We start from the raw sequence: 21,375 nt of genomic DNA, 5'->3' as shown, positions 1-21,375 counted from the left end.
CGGTTTCTGGAAAAGTTCTTTTTGTTTTTTGTAGCTTTGTGTTGTACATAGAAAATCTCTGAGCAATACAGAGACAGACGAGATTAAAAATTCATTCTGTTCTCGCCTAGCACTGTTAATGCTACACATCTGGACTCAGTCTTTTCCTGATCCTTAGTAAAAATGTTGGGCTTTTATTTTCTAAGATAGCAGTTAGTGCAATTTTATAGTTCAATACACATACAAAAGGGTGATTCTCCAGAAAGCAACTGGATTTCCTTATACCCCCACTTAAGATAGAATTAATTTCGTAACACTTATGGAAACAACACACTAGATTAGTGAAGCTGAATCTTCAAACTGGTGAAATGGAGGGTTGTGAAGGGAACACAAGTTGTACCAGTGTCAGCCCCAAATGAAACCCATCCTTCCTCACCATCCTGATCGACAAAGCCATGTTCTCATTCCAGGCCATTAAGATTTGGGGGCACTTTAAGGACGCTGTTTGCTGTACTGTAAGGTAAGAAACTCTGTAGGATTAACAACCCCTTTTAAAGCTAACGCAGCTCTTAAAACTTCAAGCAAAAAGGCAGGCTAGGACAAGAGGTTGCTAAGCATGAGCAATGCCTTGTTTCTCCATTCTTAAGGGGCCTGAATCTCTCTGCTGGCAGCTGCAAGACGCTAGGGGCTCCTATGGAGCAGGACTGCAGTCCAGCTCCTGGTACAGTTCTCTCCTGAGCTGCACGAAGGCCAGAAGGAAACGAGCAGAGACACCATCAAGAGTGTGCAAAGCAAGTTCTCTGCCTTGGTGGCAATACGGGACGTGGGAATTGGGAAGAAAAGGATCCCGAGGCAAAATGTAACATTAAATAGTAATAATAATAATAACAGTAACGATAATGACAACAACAATAATAAAAGAACAGACCGTTATTTCTAAACACCCACTCAGAACTTGGAGTTGATCTGGGCCCCAGATCTGGTATCTGCACTTGAAATACACAGTTCTTGGGACTGCAAAGCAGAGGGATGGACAGATGAAAGACAAAAGGTGACAACTTGGCTCTGTGGAGGCGGACTTGAGTTGCACCTGCTGCCTGGGAGCCGGGGCTCCCCCCCACCAGGGCTGCAGCCACCCCCCAGGGACCTGCACCAGCAGTGGGAAAGGCGGCAGCTTGGTTTTCATTTGTGCATGGCATGGACTGAAAGGCATCATTTGCAATAGAAATTTCGTGTTGATGAGCCACCCCATTTCACACTCATTAAATTCACCAAACTAGAGAGAGGTAAATGAAACTGGATGCAGGAACTTGACAAACTGGTCGCTCAACTGCAGATGCTTGGGGTGATGCTTGAGAAATAAAAGCTCACACTGGGAGTGGATTGGGGAGAGAGAAAAAAAATAGGGAAAAAACCCCAGAATCGGTTGAAATTTTGAGGACTTCAAACCATGACAGCTGGGCTTAATTGCACTGCGTTTTTAGGCCCTCTCCCACTACCCCTCCATGCCTTTCCAGACCCTACCCACCTCCCTGATCTCTCTATGGGGTTTGGTGACCAGGTGATGCCACGTGACAAGACAATCCCGTTACTTAACAACCTCTGGTCCCCACAACACCTCCTTATTCACTGCTCAGTTTTAAACATGTGACGCATATTCCGCCAAAACCTGCTGAGGTAACCAGTTTTTTGTAGAAAACAAAGCAGTTCAGATCACAGAACAGCCCCGCCCCCCCAAAAAAAAGCCACAAAACCAACAACAACCCCAACAACACTATTCATGCGTTTTGGCTCAAGAGGGCAGTAGATATTATATTTCGGTTGGTATCTCATTTACAATATCCACCACAGTTTCCTACCTCCCCGGGTAGGACAATGTGCATAAATGTGTTGGAGTTCCCTTAGGAACAGCGGGAGAGCAGAGGCAGCCGCCCGCGCGGCCAGGCACACGGCACTGCGCCGGGGAGCGGGCAGCGCTGCTGGCAAAGAAGGGACTGGAAAATTGAATGCAAGGTCCAAAGGAGCAAGAGACCAGACGCTGGTTACTTGTGACGCTAAGGATGATTTTGTTTCTCCCTCTCTAAAAAGGGAGGGTTACTGTTTCTTTAATAAGGCACTAAATAGACATGTTACATAAAGGAAAGATACATTTTAAAAACTCGTATAAATTCATCGGTTTTGTACCTTTCATGACAAACTAGATTTATTCCTTTGTATTATGTTTTTTTGTGGCTTTTTTTTTTTTTTTTTTTAGGTCATCAAAATTTAGGTTACATGACTGTAAAGCTATGAAGATTTCAAGAGCTGTGGAAAAGCAGTCTGAAATATTGAGAAGGTACAGGACTATTTCTAGGCAAAAATAAAAAAAGCAAAAAATAATGATCAAACTTCAAGTTCAGCTATTCATCATCTTTAAAATATATAAATATTGTTCAAATGGTCAGAACTTCAAAACCGTTCTCATGTTTTTTTGTGGGTTTTTTTTTCAAGTAATAGAAAAGTTGCTTAAAAACAATAGTTATTGCCTTTATATCTTTCATTTATGTCACTCTACTAGATAGCATCCTGCATAAAATGAAACCGCACCTCCTTGTAAAATCTTCGCTCTCTGTGGTTCCCCTACCGATGCTTTCTTGCGCACAGAGAGATGGTCTCCTGGCCGGGGAGACGGGACCGAGAACAGGTTCTTTCCCTTTTGCTTTCTCTCTTGCGCATTGTCAGGTTTCTCACTTGCTCACTCCATCACATGCAAATTCACCATGAGCGTAAAACACCTACCAAACACCTACGCAATATAAAAATGTAAACAATAGCATAGTAAGACAAAATGCTTCCGAAATCAAGATAAATTAAAGTCACACGATGCCTGGTGGGCAGGAGGGCAGGTGGGACCGTGCTGCTGTGGATGAGGACATCTTCAGAATAGGTAAAGGAGGTTTGCTTCTAAAGCGTATTTCTTTAGCCTTTAATAAATACATCACAGGAGCAGATTCATTTCCACCTACTGTACCTGATGCCTCTTTAGCTAGGATAATAAAGTAAAAAAATAGTGATGACCAGAGGCAGCCCAGGGGATGGCAGAGCTGTGAGACATGGCTGTGCCCATTTATCCCAAACAGAGGTTTGGGAGGTTAACACAAAATGAAAATGACTTTCATCACCACCACGCTTTTCAGCTCCTACCTTCAATGAGATACTTAAACTCCAGCTGAAAGGCAGCCGGTGGGTACATTACCATTTACTCAGATTAACTTCCATAATCACCGTTTTAGCTCCAAATAGGGCCCTTTAGTTGAACATTGAAAGAAATGAATCAAAAACCACTTTGTTCCTTCAGACACAGAAGTTTATTCTCAACCCCACCACCCCCCTCCAAAAAGTTAGAGGTTGTCCAGAGTAAAAAAAAAAAAAAAAAACAAACAAAAAAACAACCAAGTAATTTTTGTCTGCTTCAGTCATTACTGACTCTCAGAAGCAGGGAGTTTTCATTTTACCTTTTTACTCCAATAATCCTACCAGGTGACATACAGATACACACCAACTCCTCTTTCTTTGTAGGGAATGTATAAAGCCATGACTGTCGGTGGCCACGCACAAGGACTCTGGAAATCAAGGATTTGCATAAGATGCAGTCTCGCTCACCACTCCTCCTAGGGCTTGCATCTCCACTTCAGCATTCTTCCACCCCCTTCCAGCTACTTTGTTCTTCACTTCAACATATATCCCTTAACAGGTTCATGGTAGACATGATAGAGGCTTTGACCAACACAAGCACTGACATTTATATTAAAAAATAGTGCAAAATTTCAACATTTATATAAATAACTCTAAACCCCTGCTTTTGATTTTTTTTTTTTTTTTTACAATGTAATACACGCTTTTTGAGTTGGCACTCAAAAAATTGCCATTTTTCTTCTAGTTCAGAAAACTTTTTTTTTTGAATAGGCCTCTTCTAATACAAAAATACTCCTGCTCCTTACACATACACTTTCTCTTATTTTTAATATATATTTATATATTTATATTGCAGATCTTTAAACAAAATGTTTTGTGCAAATATTTTGTTTTTAAAGATACGTGAAATAAACAAAAAAAAAAGCATTCACACACAGCTCAACTAGAATCAAACAAACAAAAAGGACTACGGTTGGGCTTTTTTTTTTCCTTTTTAAATGTCAAGACACAGATCAATGAAGAAATGTTTTTGCAAGCTTGGTAGGCTTGTGCATTCAGACCAGACATAACAAGTAAATATTTATACATGGAGAGAAGGGGAAGGGCTTTTTTTTTTTCCTTTGCTCATCTTCCTCAACTCATTCTCTCTCTCTCCTTTTTCTTTGTACGAGAAGTGCAGAGTGTTTCATTTACTTTCTTGCCTTTGCGTTTTTGTTGGTGTTTTTTTTTTTTTTTTTTTTTTTTTTTTTTTAAAAGGGGTGCCCTTTTTGTTTCTCTTTCTCTTTGTTCCACGCGGTTGTGCTCTCAAGGCCATTGATTTGTGAATGATGGAGTCTGCTGCCTTCCAAGATGGAAGGCATCCCGTTGTTGTTCTGCTGGTGCTGGTAAAACGTCGACCCGGGGTAGTGCCCAATCACCTCGCTGTACGTCGGCGGCGGTCCCTCCATCCTGCCATTGCTCCCATAGCAGGTCGCGCTGATCCCAGAGTTACTGCTGGGGGGGCATGGCCCCCCGTACACAGAGTTATCTATCAAGTCACTGTCGAAGATGGTTCTGTTGGGGGGGGCCCGAACTGACTCTCTGTTGAGCTCCATCTGCTGCTCGGGGTCTCGCAGCTGCAGCGTGCAGGGTCCCTGGTACGGGGGGGGCTCCTCGCCGTCCGACAGCGAGATGGTGGGTGGCAGGTCAATCTCGTGCTGCATGTAGGGGTAGGTTGGCTGGAATCTGTTAAAGCGGTCCCTCTGCAGAAAGGATGGCACTGCCAGGCGGTCGCTGGGTCTTGGGGTGTAGATTTGCTGCTGAAAGGGAGAACGAGAGATAAAGAGGGCGAGAAATGTGAGATGCTGCAGCCCGGGACAGGGGGAAAGGCAGCGGCACCCGCACCCGCATCACCCTCACCTCTGTTATTCCATTCCCCGACACGGTGCTTTCTGAAGGCCACAGGCTCCCCTCCTGCATTGGAAAGGAGAAGAGAGCGCAGAGTGAGTCTGACTGCCAGCAGGGGTTACGCTCCTTCTGCAAATGGCTCCTGCCTGGTTTCATCCTGCGCCAGAGCCCAGGTAAGACGCTGCTGCTGCTGCTGCCGCTGCCAACGTGTCCCTTCCCCGGCTGCAGCAACGCGTGGCATGCACCTGCCTCTAAGCAGGACACCGGCTCTAGTAGGGGTATCACATGGGTATGTGCTAAGGGTATTAGCATATTACCAGTGAAAACAACACTTCTGATTGAAGTTTCTCTCAATTTTCACCTCCATTTGTATTTAATAGATCACTTGCAGAATGAATGATGAGAATGACACCAGCAAACAACACTCCCCCGTTTGCAGATTTCCCCCCTCCCGCCCACACTCACCCAGCATGTTTCTCTCCCTGGTTCAAACATGCCAGAGGAGTATTTTTCAATTTGTGATCCATGAGTTGTGGGTGATTCATCAGAAAACTCTCCATGAAATAATGACAAGATTTAAAAAAAAAAAAAAAAAAAAAAGGAAGAAAAACCTCACACCCACATTCTGATGCACACAATCATGGAAATCATGGGAAAATAAAGATAAGTGAATAACCAAAATGTTAAGCCTGGTTTTGATTTGGCTATAAAACCCCAGAAATCTGTAGCAACAGGATGGTTCTAGAGTATTTTTTCCCTAAAAGGATAAGTGGCCCTTGGCTTAAACAGACTGTGAACTAGAACTGTGGTCTAGATGCTTCCTTACACTGCAAGCATCACATCACCCTGATCCTGCAATGCGAACCCAGGTGCCAACAACCCCAGGTATGATAAAGCCACAAGCCAATTTCCCCCAGACAGTGGGATTAGTTTACAATTCATGATCAAAATAAACAAAGGTTCTTCCCATTTGCTGGTGATACTTTGAGCATACACAGTTCACCCTTGACACTTTTGCCTTAAGAACTAGAACATTTAAATATTGCTGATATTCACATATAGCAACATCCTTCTGGCAGGGAGGGCTGGAGGAGAACGAGCCAGAAGGCTCACAATTATAACCTGGAATAGCTGGCACTTCTTGGTTCCTTGCAGGTGAGTCTCCAGTTCAGGCACTAGCAAGCCAGGCACATGCAGAAGTATTTACCACCAGTGGAGAAAAAAATGCGAAGGGTGTTTCTTTTTCCCCTTTTTCCCTTTAAGGTGTCCCATCCAAAGGCTGTTCTGTGGCCCAGCCTACGCAGCAGGGCTCTCAGATGACCACGAGCTTTCCTACTATGAAAAAACCCTATTTCTACAGTAGCAGCGGCAGCGGTGCGGGCCGCCTGGTGCCCCAGTAAAAGCCTGTAAAAAGTTGCAAAGGTACTGCAGCACCACGGACACCTTTGGTGATAGTCAGAAGGGATTTTACCTGTCTGATGCTCCCTGGACCTCTTCCAGCTGTGAAGCACATCTGGCCTCATACCAGGCTGCAGCACGCAAGGGAAAAATGTTGCTGCATACCCCTGCAGCTATCCCAGTAAGCAGCTGAGCAGCACCTCCGCTCCCCCCAGAAGCAGCTCGGAGAGCACAGCCCGGGGGTGTCCCTGTGGCCAGAGCCAGCCCCAAGCCCTGTAGCAGGAGACTCAGCACTGGGGCACCCTACAACAGGCAGCTGACTGCCCAAGACGCAGCACCAGCACCACCTTCAAGTGTCCAAAGAAGCCACCCATTAGATCCCCCTCCACCCTTTTTCTTCTTTATTTTCCCCAACTTTGGAATATATTTTCTCTTGTGTCATTGCACATGGTATCAGATATTGAGGAGAGAATCCCATCGGGTTCCTGTTTTTGATGCTCAGCTCTGCACATAAACCTCAAGGCGGTCCTGTTGCCAGTGCAAGGAAAACAGTGATTTATATGGAAATGAGACGGCCCAGATTCTTCCCACTTCTCGGTGTTTTTTAGGGAGCATCTCCTTGGAGCAGAGGTTAAGTGCTGCAATACTGGCACCCTCCCCAGCTGCAGCTAATGTATGTGCTAGCTGAGCTGTGTGCCACACAGCCCTTCCTGAGCAATGCAACACCAAGTTTTATACAGGCTTCGAGACTTCAATATGTAACTTTAAACAGGCATCAACTGTTTAGTCTCGTCCATTTTAGAGGTATCTCTTGCCTGCAGGGATAGCCTACAGTCAAACTCTCCCAGCAGCCAAAAGACCCAAGAGGAACTGCATCTGCCACAGACCAAATCCTCGCCTCTTACCCGCTGCTCAGCCATGGAGCTGACATCAAGGGCATGGGGAGGATTTTGAGCGCAGTCACATGTGCTGCCAGCCCTTCACCTCATCCCGAAGGACACTGAAGCAGCAGGCAGAAGCGGGAAGCACTCCTAAAATTGTGTTTACTTTGCCATGCCCCTGTGGCAGACTTCCTGAGCAGCAAGTACCCTGCTGCCTTCTGCTAGATGTTTTATATTTAACTTGGCAGCGGGCAGTGCCATGGCAATATCCCATCTGCTTCCCCCATTCCCAGGAGCGATGTCAGCTGGCTCCTACGAGGGCAGCTGCAGCCTGGCGCTCCCCGGGGTGCGGAGTATCGCCATGCTCAGATGGGGCTTCCCGCCACAGCAGGCGCTGGGGAAGGCACCTACGCACCCTTACGTGAGCTGACCAAAGCGACCCCTACCCCTAAGTACCCGCTCACCCAAAGCTGGCACCCAATAGCCCACCCAGGTGTTCAGAGGAAAGGCTCCGTCTCACACATTAACTCATCTGTTTGTACAGATGTGGTCCAGGAACGATGCTCTGTGCAACACGCGGATGCAAGAGTAGCAAACCAGTAGAAACACCAATAAAATGGGACCTGCGGAGAGATAAGGGACAGACAACCCCACTTTCTGTAGGAGCCGGGTCTCTGCAGCTGTTATTAGCCACTTCTCCCAGGACTCCAGGGCTTGATCGGGACATGCTTACGTGCCCACGGCCGACAGGCCACCAGCACAGTCGCTGCTTGCTGACACCAACCCTCTGCCTCACACGCCACTGTGCGGCCCATCTGGGTAACAGCTCATCTCTCCTAAAAACTCCATAGTGGGATGAAAACTGCTGGCAGTCAGTTGTCAGAGGAGGGCAAAGCTTCAGAGACAGAAAACATACATACTTTTAGCTGTCACGCTTCGGCTGTGGGATGGCTACGCAGCCCCATCGAGCCAAGCAAAACCACGCTGCCCATGACGGGGAACCACCACTGTAAACCCTCATCCTCAGGGCCCTCCTCGCTTACCTCTGATTTTCAGAACACTTACGACTTGAATTCATCTCGACTATGGCTGAGTCTAGAAAGCTACAGTCTTCTGAAATGCAAGCTGAGATTCTGCTACCTGATGAGCAATATGGCTGCAAAAACCTCCGCAAGTATTCCAGGACTCACTGCAGAAGCTACAATTACTTTTTAATTTCTTTTTAGAGCTCAATCTTCATCTTTTATAGAACTGCTTGTTTTAGTAATGTCAGAGAATTTTCTCCGTAAAGCTGCATGGTGGAGAGTAAATCTCTGAGCCTTCAGGAAGATTTACATTTTCCATCTTGGGGGACAAAGGTATGCTTGGAAATTGCATTTAGATGATCTCTAAGGTCCCTTCTAACCTAAACCCTTCTATGACATCAGTGTTCCAAAGGTGCAAGGACAGTGCCATTCGTATTGCAACAAAGTTTTTAGTATCATTTCTTAAATATTCTTAGTTCTGGAAAAATAAAGGTACTTGTTAAAAGGAGACAGAGTTTAAGTACAGCAAGAACAGTGATGGAAAAACACGTGGCGTAAAAATTCCTTGCTAGCAAGAACCGCATTAAGAAAACCCTTCAGGGAAATTAATTTCTCCTTCAGCTGTAATTTCTGAGCTACAACAACAAAAAAGGACAACTCTGGGAGACCTAGCAGTATCCTGACCACAGGATGAACTACTTTAATATTTCAGAAGATGAGGAGCGTGTATGCAGCTCTGGTGCCTGTCTGCAGCCACGGCAGCAAAATGAAGTTTGGGATTTGAAAAGCCCAACACCAGTTCAGGGCAAGTTTAATAGATTACATAAACCAGTATCCAGTTCAGCGCAGCCTCTGCCTGCCAGCCTTCAGCACTCGTGTAGACCGAAGCTGTTTTCTGCAAAAAGACATGCTGTGCCGAATCCAAACGGAGCTACCTTTAAGATCTTTATTATTGGTGCCACTGTAACGAGCTTCCCACTTAGCACGAGGGGCTTCTCTGTCCTGCCAGGAGGGTGCTCGGGCCAGAGGGAAGCTTGGCTGCCAGTCCATCAACGCTGCACTCGCAGCACAGGCAGGGGCAGGGCGAAGGGGAAGAATCGTAGAGGTGTGGAAACCCCCAAAATGGTACATCTGCATTTCTCTCCTTAGCTCTGAGAAAGGTTTTGAAGACTCCACATCCTCACTGAGGTCCAGCAGAGGCATGGAGGTAAACCTTGGCTGAAAAGCCATTTAATTGCTGATGTGTCTGAAGGCTGAATAAATAAAGGAGCTGTTTTGGTGTGGGGACCGGGCCAAAAAATGACTGGAAATTTTGGCTTGGTGAAATTTAAAAATGAAAAAAATTTAAAAAAGAAAAGGAAAAAGGGGAAAAAGGCATTATTTTTTAAACAGTCAACAATATTTGCTTCAACCTGAAACTTTTGTTCAAACTCCATGTGATTTTTACTTCTCTTTCCATGTTAGCCTTCTTTCCTCTTTTTAAAGAAAATTAAAAAAAGACCACTTAGGAAAACAGTGTATTAAAATAAAAAATGTTTTATCTGATATTTGCTTTGAAAACGTAAAATGAAACATTCTGGTATTGTTCAAGTAAAACATTCTGGACATGATAAAACAGTAAAAAAATCTGGAAATGGGAAAACAATCTTTCTGCTATGTTTAATAATTCACGTGCTCAGATATTCACATTCTGCTGCTTTTGGAAGCGCATGCAGGGGACGGCAAGAGACATGAGATTTCTGCAACTCTGTGAGGAGCTGAGACACATGAGGGGAGTTTAGCTCTGATCCCCAAAGCAGGCAGGCGCTTCAGCCATCACCACCCTTGCACCTGCTGGTTTAATGCAGGATCACACACTCCCGGAACTTTGATCTTGTTGCACAGCATCAATAAACGACCATGAGCCGTGTGCGCTGCCATGCCCTTCGCAGATGCACTCCACAGCCCACAAAACAAAGTGCGGTTTAATTGTGCTTGGGGTTTGCACAGCTCTCCTTCCCAAGGAATGTCTTCCTCACTTTGGCACAGAGCGTCCGATAACGGACCTTCTCTGCTGTGTGTAATGTAGGACAAAAAGAGCAGCTACAGAGCAGAGGGACAGCCCGCACCCTGGTCATCTGCTGGGTGGACAGCCTTCAACAGCGCTGTACCAAAGACTTATTTAACAAAAGATGTTAGGTATCTCTCTCACTTGGGGGAAAAAAAAAAAAAAAAAAGAAAAGAAAAAATAGAAGGAAAAAAAGAAAAAAGCAAGCAATCCCAGTATTCGATCTTTTTTGAAGCAAGCATGGATTTGATACAAGAGAGCACGGCTCCACACAGACCACCACAAGGCAGCTCTGGCATGCTCAGCCTGCCCTGGAAGCCTGCAGAGGAGAGGGCACGAAGCAGTGACCTTGAGGAAGCCCAATCATTTAAGGGGCTTTAAGATCCTTCAGGGTGAACACTAAAAAAAAAAACAACCAACACCAAACCAGAAGTAACAGTACAAGATATCCCCGCACTGAAAACAGAGCCACGTAGGCAGCAGTGAATAGTACATGCTCACCCTGCAAGAAAACGTGAAGTCCTTTCTCTATCAGTTTTTGTAGGTGTCTCTGAGCTGCTGCATTTGAGGAAACAACATAAACCAACATCTGCCTCAAGGCTGGAGAGGCTGCCCCCCGAGTCCCCATCACAGGTACAATTATTCTCCTCAGGCTTTTATGAAGCGGGGAGCCTGGGTTACACAGGGAACCCCTTGAGCAACCTCTGGGAGAGATTTCTGCCTGTCTGGCTGACAAGTGTTTTCTGACCCCTCCCCTCCACCACAGTAACGACAGAACCATTGGTGAAAAAGTCTTTCAGGATTTCCTGTTCTCTTCAAGGCAGGCAATAAGTTTTTATACAGTCACTTGAGACTCTCCAGCTGGAGCCACTGAAGCCCTCGATAGTTTGGGGCTGTTAAAGGCAAGGCATATGCACCCCAACCAGCTGAGGGTATGTGGTGGTTTCAGGAATAGAACACGCCAAGAACAGCCTCATGCAGTTACTTTACTGATGTAAAGTTTGAGTTGCAAAGCTCAGGGCAAAGGCAGAGGCTACAGCTGTCCATATATTACAACATACAGAACCCTAAAGAGCCAGAGGCATCCCGAAAAGGGCCCCTTCCCCAATGGCTGAGAGACAGAAGATGATGCCAATACCCAGCCTGGAGGGTGTCTCTTCATGCAGTGTCAAGTGGCACATGGGCAAACCTGACCCAAGCAAATGCCTTTGGCTCTAATGTTTCCCCAATGTCACATCATCTGGCAAACAGCATAGGGTGATGTGGGTTTGAAAAGCAGGGTATGACTTACTGATGAGAGGTTCTCGTCTCTCCGCCTCCCCTGGCTGTGCCGGCTGATGAAGGATCGCGCAGAGAGTTTGTAGTGGTTCAGCAGACACGTGATCACCACCACCATCACCATCATCACCACCACGATTATGATTATCTGTACAAACTCCAACTCCGCTGCAAGAGAGACAGACAGACTTTAAGCCACCAGAAAAAGCAGCATGTAATTGAGCACAAGAACTAATGTGGCTAAGACACCAATGACACCACTGCATCCTCCTTCCCCCATAAAGCTCTCTCACATGCCTACCTGGGTTCTGTGTGCTTTGAGCCCAGCTACTTACTTAATAAAAACTCATTCACCTTTTCAGTGCCACAGAAGAGTCTCTAGAAGGGATCTTTAAAGACGATCTACACAGCAGAATGTTTCCAAGCTAGAATGCAGATAGGACTTCCCAAAGCCCTCCCAGCTGCAGTGTGCTGGATGCCCCCACCGCCAGCTACAAAACCAGCAGCATCTCAGTGCTGTGCATGCCTCACTCGGGGCCATGGAGCCATGAGTCAGCATAATTCATCCTAATGAAACAATTTCGCTAAGTGCAAGCCAAATTTCTGCAATTCTCTTCCCATCACCACCACTCCTTCCTCCAGGGAGGACTGGACTGAAGTCCTCCTCAGCACACCGTCACACCAGGCACACATTGTCCCCTCTGTCAGGGAGGTCGGACAGTGGCACAGGGAGCCCGCAGCATGGCACAGCAGGCACTGGTGCTGGCAGCCCCCCTCTCCCCAGTGCCAGCCCATCCGCCGCTGGGCGCAGGCAGGGAGACCTCTTTCTTTTTGGTGAGATGCCAGATGGGCGCAATGCAGCTGCCCATGGGGGCTGTGTCCCAGAGCTCCAGATATCCCTCAGCTCAGGGCTCGGCCAGCTGACAGTGGCAGCTTGAGTGGCTCAAACTGGCATAAAGGAAAACTGCCAAAAATCCTCCAAACACGAACAAGCAAACAACAGACTATCCGGTTAACTCCAGAGACACTTGGCAGGAGGCAGTAAGAAGCCACTCCTAAAATTTTCTAAGGAAATAATTCCTCACACCCCTCTGAGGCTAAAGAAAATTGAGTACTGGAGGGAAATGTAGCACTGGGGTCGTTATTTCCACACATTTTGGGACCCAGAGAGCAGATGCCATCCCCAAACTGCTCGGTCACTCCCCTCAAGCCCCCGGGTGGCAGCAGCACCCCAGGCTCGCTGAGCCCAGGACGGGGCCGCAGCAACTCCAGTGCTCATCGTAAAGGAGGGGCCAGACCAGCAAAACTCAATAGTTCTGGGGGGTTAAACTTTGTTTGCTTCTCAATAGGGACAGCTATAAAATCCAGTTTTGGCAAGCTGTGCCCTCAGCTATCATGGATGCTGCTATCTGTATTTTATCTATACAGACATGCACACACATATATATCTGCTAATACATAGGAAAACCCATCATGCCTCGAAGGGCATCATCACACTGTTTGTACCAGCTGGGGTGGCTTCTGCTGAGTCAGGCAAATTTAGTTTTATTTTATTTTTATGGAAGTTTTTCTCCTGGCAGGTGGCATTTAAGTGCCAGTAAAAGCAAATAAATGTCAAGAAAACAGCCCAGGTGGTAAGTGCTGCCAGTTACCTTGGAGCTCATTCTGTTAAACAGCAGCTATTTCTGCCATTGCCCAAAATGCTTAACCAGCTCTGCCCACCACCTTCAAATAGCAGAATTATGCCTTGAAAGCAGGAGACTTATCTGTCACTTAGAGTTTGATGCATGAGTGACTTGTAGTTCATATACTTACAGCACCCCTAAAACGCAGCTGCCTCTACACTGGAAGATCACACACAGGATGAGAAGAGAGGGATTGAAAGCCAGACACTGCAAAGTAGTTTTGCCTTAAAAATGCCTTTTAGCTAAAGGCACCTTCTTAAAAGAGGCGCTCTGGGTCTTTCACAGCAACCCCGGCAAGCTTTCCAAATGCCACTGTGAGGGGAAGAGCCTGGAAAAACACATGTTCCCCAAAATTTATGATCCAGTCCCGAAGCAGCGGCACAGCTCGCCCGTGGGAATGACAGGTGACTGGACCCAAGAGCTGCCATGGGTGCCCTGTGCTGGAGGAACAGGCTGAAACAGGAGCTTTCGTCTTCTAAACATAAATCAGATTAGCCAGATGCACAAACTTAAAGGGCTGGGAAAAAGAGGATGATGCAAAACCATTTAAAAAAAAAAAAAAAAAAGAAGAAAAAGGCACAATGTTTCTTCCCATGTCGCCCCCCCACGTAGGGGAGTGTCTCTACACAGCCCAAAGGCACATCCTAGTGCCAGCTGCACCCAGAGACACTGACAGCATCCCCATTGACTGCTATTCCCCCAACCGGCAGGGTGAAGCTGCAGCACCCCAGCCAGGCACAGCATGCCCCAAATCCCAATCCCCGTGTCCCCCATAAAGAGCCAGACCCCAGGGGGACAGTGACCCAGAGCAACTCTGCCTCACCTACACCTGGGCAGCAGAGCCCACAGGATGGAGAGCAGCCACTCCGCTTGGGTACAGAGCCCACTCTCTGCAAAATTCATTACAGAAAATAGAAAACAAAAAACAACCAAGGTTTTTAGGAAGACGAGTCAGTGTAGCCTCAAAATGCAGCATGTGCTTTAGCCACAGTAAGAAAACAAGAAAAAATACAGATGAGGCCAGTGATGGAAAACTTCCTTTTCTGTTAAAAGAGGCTATATTTCTGAAGAAAACCAAGACCAAGGTAGTTGTAAAGGAAAGTTTGTTTCCTAGGATGAGAGGTCCCTTAAGTGAACCAAAACTTGCTAAATTGGTCACGGTACTTTGGTGACACAGGCAAAGTTTTGGCCATCAGGAAGAGCTGCCCTAACTCCATCCTAGGAAGGAACACACACGACACCTGCGTCATTCATAAACGACCTAAGCCAAGCTTCCTGCACACACGTGCAGACACTTAACGAGCAGAGCCTGAAGCAGAAGAAAGGGTGGGAACTCCGCCAGAATCTGGGACAATGCACCGGCATCTCATCCATTCCCATCCAGTCCCGAATGCTGTTTATTCTTAGCTCTGGGACTCCTGCAATTGGGGTACGACAAAACAGTTGCCAAGAGGTGCAATAGTAAGGCCCAGCATGATTACCAGAAGGAAGGGGACGCTGCTTTCTGGCGGGGACACTCCTCCTGCCCCACCTCTCCCTCGATGTTCTCCTGGAGCTGGTCACGGGGATGGGCTGGACGCCTTTGGGGACCACAGTGGGAGGCCGGGAGGCCCAGGCAGCGTTTGGCCACACATCATGCCTTGCTCTTCAAACTCTAAATTGGGTTATTTCAGTGGAATCTAGCCTAACGCTACAGCAGTCACACTGGCATTATCAATAGAAGAGCAGCTTTAGTGTCTCGCTTTGTGGGAGGAGGGAGACCAATTAAGCTGCAAATTAACATTCTGTAAATGGGTTTGGTGAAACGTGTCTCGATGACAAAACCTGATTGGCTCCGCCCATTTGGACTTTGGCCTTTTCATGCCAATGGCCTTTCTTGTCTCTCATCTCCTTCATTAGCACAGAGAAGCAAACAGCCTAATCACTGCAGCGGAGCACATCTATCCTTGTCCTGCAACACAGACAAGGGCTGGAACCTTTAAGTATCGTATACCAGGAACGTATCTGCCCCCACGTCTTCTTTGGTGGTGCTGCTGAAGTTAAAGTTTCTTCCCAGTGCTGTACGTATCTGTGAGGAGGCCAAACCCAGCAGGAGCCTCCGCTCCCTGCACCAGCGCAGGGGAGAGGGGAGCGCACGGCGCCCGAGGTCTGCCCTACCCCAGCCCAGCCTGGCAGCAGCAGCGGCCTCGCGGTGCCTAGGAGCCACTGCAGTGGGTACCTTGAGATGAGCTTTAATCCCAAGAACAGCCATATTGCCCTGTCTGGCTTTTAGAAAAAAAAGAAAAACAAACCAAAAAGAGTCTCACATGCTCAATTTGTGCTTTCAAGACTCACACCCACTCAAGGCGACAAAGTTTTAGCCAACTTTCCCTCTGTTTTAACTTGTCTTCATGGCCTTCACTTGTAGAAGGGGGGAAAAAACCCAACACACTGGAAAGCTGGATACAGTCGGTAAGATTTTATCCGAGCAGCTCAGTCAAACTAATGAACAAAGATCATTAAAAATCCAAACTTGGAGTTAATACGTTATTATACAAGTGCAATTTGGCTGCTATGCTAACAAAAAGCCTTTGGGGAATGAAAAACAAGACAAACTGCAAAGCACATAATTTATGATTCCACTGGTATTCTTAAAAACACATACAACAAAACAAGAAAAAAAAAAAATCAACACATTCTGTATTTGTTTTCCTAATCATTGTCACTTTTCAATTAGAAGAGACCTCGTTCCATTTCTCTCTGTAATTTTCCCCAAGGGAAGTGTTATAAATGCACTAGGCTTTACAACATGGGCATATTCAGCCTACAAATGCAAAGTAAGGTCACACTAATTTAATTTTGCATAATTTTTACTCCAGACCATGTTTCAAACTAACAGGTTCAGACATCACATTTAAGTGACACATCCTGCTTTTCTGTTTTGGTTTTTTTTTTTGTTTGTTGTTGTTGTTTTTTGTTTGTTTTTTTTTTTTTTTCCTGTCTAGACACTGCAGCTTGGGGAGTTGATCAGCACACATGCAACTGTTTTGCAACTAAGCATTTTCCCCCCAGATTCTCACAATCCTGAAACTGGATACTCATGATAAAAGAAAAATCACCTGTCAGGTCCCATTCTTCAAGTTTCTTACTCGCTTGCCACTTTAAGCCGCACGTGGCCTTGAATAAGTGTTTCACAGCAGATTACAGGGTTACGTGGAGGAACGACAGGAGACTCCACCGCTTCCCGAAGCCTGCAGATACCGCAAGGCGCAGGCTGCGGCTACTCTCCTGCTCAGAGGGCTTTTCGGAGGAAGGCAGCACATCCCCTTGCTGCCCAGCCACTGCGACGGTAAGGCTCTGAAGTGCCTGATACTTACGAAAATGGAAGGTGGTTGGCAGCTGGTGCCGATGTGGAGGCACCTCACCCCCATGGCTGCTGGGGCGCCCAGCCCCACTCCTCCCACCAAAGACCACATTTACAGCTCGATAAAAGCAGCTGCAGGAAGGCGCATCTCAGAGCTTCTTCAAGTACCTACGAACAAAATGCTCAGCACCCACAGGTTTAGGATTTATAAATATTTCTGCATGGAGGTAGAGCTATTTGAGTCGATGGAGCACTGAGCCTCTGCAGACACACACTGTTCACAACCGCCGCAGGGGAGGTGAGGCTACGACATATTTATACGCATTTCCTTACTTTTTGCAGTGATACTACAGTTCATAAAATGCTTACGGTAAACCATATTAATGCTCTTCCTTCCACGTAAGAGTATCACTGCTGAAGATAAACACTCCAAAGTGCTAGCAAGTATATAGGGAAGGAAAAAACCAAACCCCACACCTGCATTTTGCTGCAGTAATTACAGGTACTCCAGCTATCATTTACAAGTGGACAGAACAGCTTTCACACAGGGTGTCAGTCAAGATGACCTTTGCTTTCAGCTGGGTATAATACACATCTGCAGGTCAAAACAGTTATCTGTAAGCTTCAATCGTAATTTCTATATATTTTGGAATATCGCATCGTGAGAGAAGTGATGAGAAGGAAAAGTGAAATTACTCAGGAGATAATGGCTAAGCTGAACAAATGTAGCTGCACTAGCCACAATTCCTAAGAAAAACATTCTAAAAAAATACACCAGTCATCACAAATGCTGTGGAGCACTGTGCTAAAACCCAAGTCTGTTTTGCTGAGACAAAATTAAAGCAAGAAGAGAATCCCCTGCAGAATACTTTGCTTCTCCTGTGTTCACTTTCACTTCCTCTGGGTATTTTTATCATTAAAAACCCCTTAGTTCTGACTTGAAACAGATTGCTGGGACAGTTCAAGCATGACAAGTCCAGTCACAAGCTCACAGACTATCAAAAACATGCTCTTAAGAGTGTGGAGAAAAAACTGCTGCTGCTGATTTCGTCTTCTGGTGGACATCAGCCCGGTGTGAGGCAACTCAACACCCCACTTCACCCCAGTCACGATGAGCAAACCTTGCTCTGTAAAGTTCATGAGCCATCAGTTAATTTTTATCCAGAAAGGACGGTATATGCACCTCAGCTTCTGGATGCTCCCATGACTGTCCCTCAGCATCAAGCCCCATTATCACTCATTTTATTAGCATTCTTTGAGAAAATACATCCAAAAACACATTTTGAGGTTGCTCCATGTGCCTGACAGAGGAGGTCTGGTAACAGAGGCAGGTAAAGCCTTCATCAGGCTTTGGAAATGTGAGGCACAGCCTTACCGCTACGGGGAAACTTCCAACTTTGCTCCAACATCTGCAATAGCACAAGTCACAGAGAAGAAAAAAAGGGGGTTTACAATGAAAGCTTAACTCCAGCGGTTTCCCCTAATCTAGAAGCTGACGTGAATTTGAGTAGTAGAAAAATCCAAAAGGAAGCAAGAGTCAGGGAGACTAAGAAGGGGCTGAGAATAACGCAGATTTTGCTATCTCAGAAGTTTGAGAGAACTGTGGAAATAGCATCGTTGTGCCACCACTGCCCATGCTTGCCCGCAGCTGCCAGGCTCTGCGCTGAGCAGGAGGGGTGTTTGACCAGGCCTCGGGTTTTAGCCCACCTGAGCACAAGGACTGTCTTTTTGAAGACCCTCCACAAACACCTGCAATCCCAGCTAACAGAGTCCTTGTTTACACCGGGACATTACTCTGCAACCCAGCTGTATGGAGATTTCCAGACTGGCCATTTTCCACTGTACATAGGGACTACTTTTAATTAAACGTCACTTATGTACCCACAGAAACATCCTGTAAGTGCCTAATGCAAGAGCCAAAGAACCCTGCTGCGTCCTGTGCCTTCACCTCTGGCCTTCACCTTCTCCCACACACTTACAACAACCTTTACACCAAGACCGAACTGGATAGTTTTGTACAGAGATTCCTCCTGCTGCCTAACAACCCTCAATAAATGGGCAGGAACAGACTGAGACTTCTGCCTTTCCTATTGAAGTACAGAGAGATGTAATCAGGTCTTGTACAAACCTGGGCAGTATCGCTCTAGCCTCCAGAAGACACAGGCTAGGCATGACTTCTAATGGCAGGTAGCCGGAGCTGCCCTGCAGCACCCCTGACCGCCCCAGCAGGGCCTGCAGGTGCCCACACAGGGTTTTAGAGCAAGGATTTGCCCACAGTGGTGGGCACACCACAGCCTCCCCGCTGGTTCGTGCGGCAGAGCCACAGCCTACAGATGAAGTCAATGCACAGACACAGAGGGCTGGCGGGGGGGACACCAAAGGGGGCAAGTAGCTGGAGCAAAGCTTGGCATGGGAGATGCACCACAGCAAGCAGAGGAATGCTCACCCTGACCCCAGGCACCTAGATCAGCTGCCCCGTGGCCAGCCCAGGCTCCCTGCCCATCCACCGCAGAGGGACAAAGTCTTTCCCTGGGTCACTCAGCCCCGGAATGAGACCCAGCGCTGACTCAGCTGTGTTGAGGAACCCGGTCCCTCCCAGGACTGCAGGAAGAGCACGGCCCTTGGTGCAGCTGTGGAGCCAAAGAGCTCACCAGCAACAGGACACAGTCACTGGGCACAAACCTATTGGCACAAACATATTGCGCAGCACAGGGCACCGGAGCCCTCTGCCAGTAACCAGCCTCTGGGCAAACATATTCCTCCTGCGGGGTGGCAGGAGGATACCTGCCGGCACCACGCAAAGGGCCAGGTGATGCTTAGAGAAAGCAAAGCTAAGAAAAGCATCTTGCTTTCCACCCTCAGAGCCCTTGCTCCAACTCTGAAGCAGCACCTTCCACTCCCTGCCGCACACGGCCGCTTCATGGGCCTCCTGTGGTTATTTACGGAGCATGGCTCATGCAGGTGACTGCACCGTGATCCAACAGATCCCTGCCCAGAGCCTGCAATGATGAGGAGTGGGGCAGCTCAGCAGGGACCGTCCCGTAGCAGTGCCTGGTGAGCAGCACACCACGGCACAGCCCCAGGGGACTGGGGACAAGTCGGGTCACGTCCACTCCTGAACCTTATGAAATCCATTAATTTATTGCTACCTACCATCAGCTAAATACAGTGGCACTGTAATGTCACACTGTGTGTCCCGACTTCTTCCGTAATCCTTGGGGCTAAGTTCAACTAACTGCAACACTCCGTCCTCCATGCACCCCCCACACTGGAAAGAAAGGTCTCCACACTCCCCCCCTGCCCCGAGTCTTTCCAGGCATGGCAAAATTAACCAGATGAATTAATGAAAAGTCTTCACAAATCTGCAGTGATCACTTTCATCCCTGATTTTCCATTAACATCTCCGATATCCACAGAGCTGCCCTGGCTGCATGACTCCAAGCAAGATGCAGCAGAGATGTGCACAGCCCTGACTGCAGTCCCTGTCCTCCCAATTTTCTTGTCTTTTCATCCACCCCCACCCTTGGGCATCTCCTGTTTGAACAGGTTCCTTATCGCCCTTGATGGCAGCGCTCTAGTTACATTAGAAAAAGCATGTAGAAGACACAAATAAGGGTACAGCCACTTTTTGACTGAGCATGTGCAGAGGAGGCTATTCAAGAGTAATCAGGAAGGTGATGGGGAGAAATCAAAGTCCAAATCAGGCTGGTACTGGCAATAATTTGAAGCTTGGAGCTGAGGGAAGGACTTTTTACTAGGGCATGTAGTGATAGGACGAGGGGGAGTGGCTTTAAACTGGAAGAGGGCAGGTTTAGATTAAATATTAGGAAGAAGTTTTTCACTGTGAGGGTGGTAAGGCACTGGAATAGGTTGCCCAGAGAGGCTGTTGAGGCCCCATCCCTGGAGGTGTTCAAGGCCAGGCTGGACATGTCCTTGGGCAACCTGGTCTAGTGGGAGGTGTCTCTGCCCATGGCAGGGGGGTTGGAACTCGATGGTCTTCAAGGTCCTTTCCAACCTAAACCATTCTATGATTCTATGCATCCTTCCATCCTGTCCGTGGTTCCCCAAATTCTGCACTTACAAGCTCTGTGGGATGCCAAGCAGGGATACTTAAGGATTTCAGCCAAGAATGATTTCAGACCAGTAACCTTAAAGGCTTCTAAACAAGCTTGTGCAGCTCCTCAAAGAGCAAATGGAAAACAAGTCTTGGAATAGGGGCAGACCAAGGTCCCCCTCTTCCAGCATCAGTAAGCGTCTGTCAGCACCCAAAACCTGGGCTGCTTCATTAGCAACCTATAGTGAGCGTCCCTTCTCAGCCGCTGATCCAGAGGTTGCTGCCTGCTCCCCTACCTACCCAGGTAGGGGACAGGCAGAAGAAGAACATGACCCAGCATTTTCTCCAACAGACCTGGGCTGCTGTCTTCACACAAAACTTATTGTCAACGGATAGGCAGAGACACTGCCCTAAATGAGAAGCGATGGGTTTGACTTTCAGCCATTCTCAGCACCCACTACTCCGGCTGAAGGCAGCAGCAAGGGCAGGGGCTCGGGCACCAGTAGGCTACAGAGGAGGATGAGGGACATCCTTATCCATTCTGTCAGCTACTTGACAGCCTGACCCGCTCCCCTCCCCAGTCTTTGCTGACATTTCAGAGGACCACAGTTTCAGCACTGCTAA

At 47.3% G+C, this 21,375-nt stretch overlaps 1 protein-coding gene across 2 annotated transcripts in view; it reads right to left on the bottom strand.

Moving 5' to 3' along the window:
- Nucleotides 1-4,372: 4,372 nt before the first annotated feature.
- The window catches only part of PMEPA1 (prostate transmembrane protein, androgen induced 1), a 48,470-nt gene continuing 31,467 nt past the window's right edge, over nt 4,373-21,375 (bottom strand). The window contains exons 2-4 of one of the 2 annotated variants that reach the window (XM_082491280.1): nt 11,683-11,837; nt 5,053-5,106; nt 4,373-4,952 (exon numbers count right to left, since the gene is read on the bottom strand). In XM_082491280.1, coding sequence (XP_082347406.1) covers nt 4,404-4,952; nt 5,053-5,106; nt 11,683-11,837 — 758 coding nt within the window. In that variant the 3' untranslated portion in view covers nt 4,373-4,403. The remainder of the gene's footprint in view (nt 4,953-5,052; nt 5,107-11,682; nt 11,838-21,375) is intronic. The other variant, XM_082491281.1, reaches the window with a different exon arrangement.

The sequence above is a fragment of the Vanellus vanellus genome (genome assembly GCF_965231255.1).
Source record: "Vanellus vanellus genome assembly, chromosome: 15".
Lineage (NCBI taxonomy): Eukaryota > Metazoa > Chordata > Aves > Charadriiformes > Charadriidae > Vanellus > Vanellus vanellus.
Note: the sequence above shows the minus strand (reverse complement) of the source record. Positions and strands in the feature narration are given on the sequence as shown.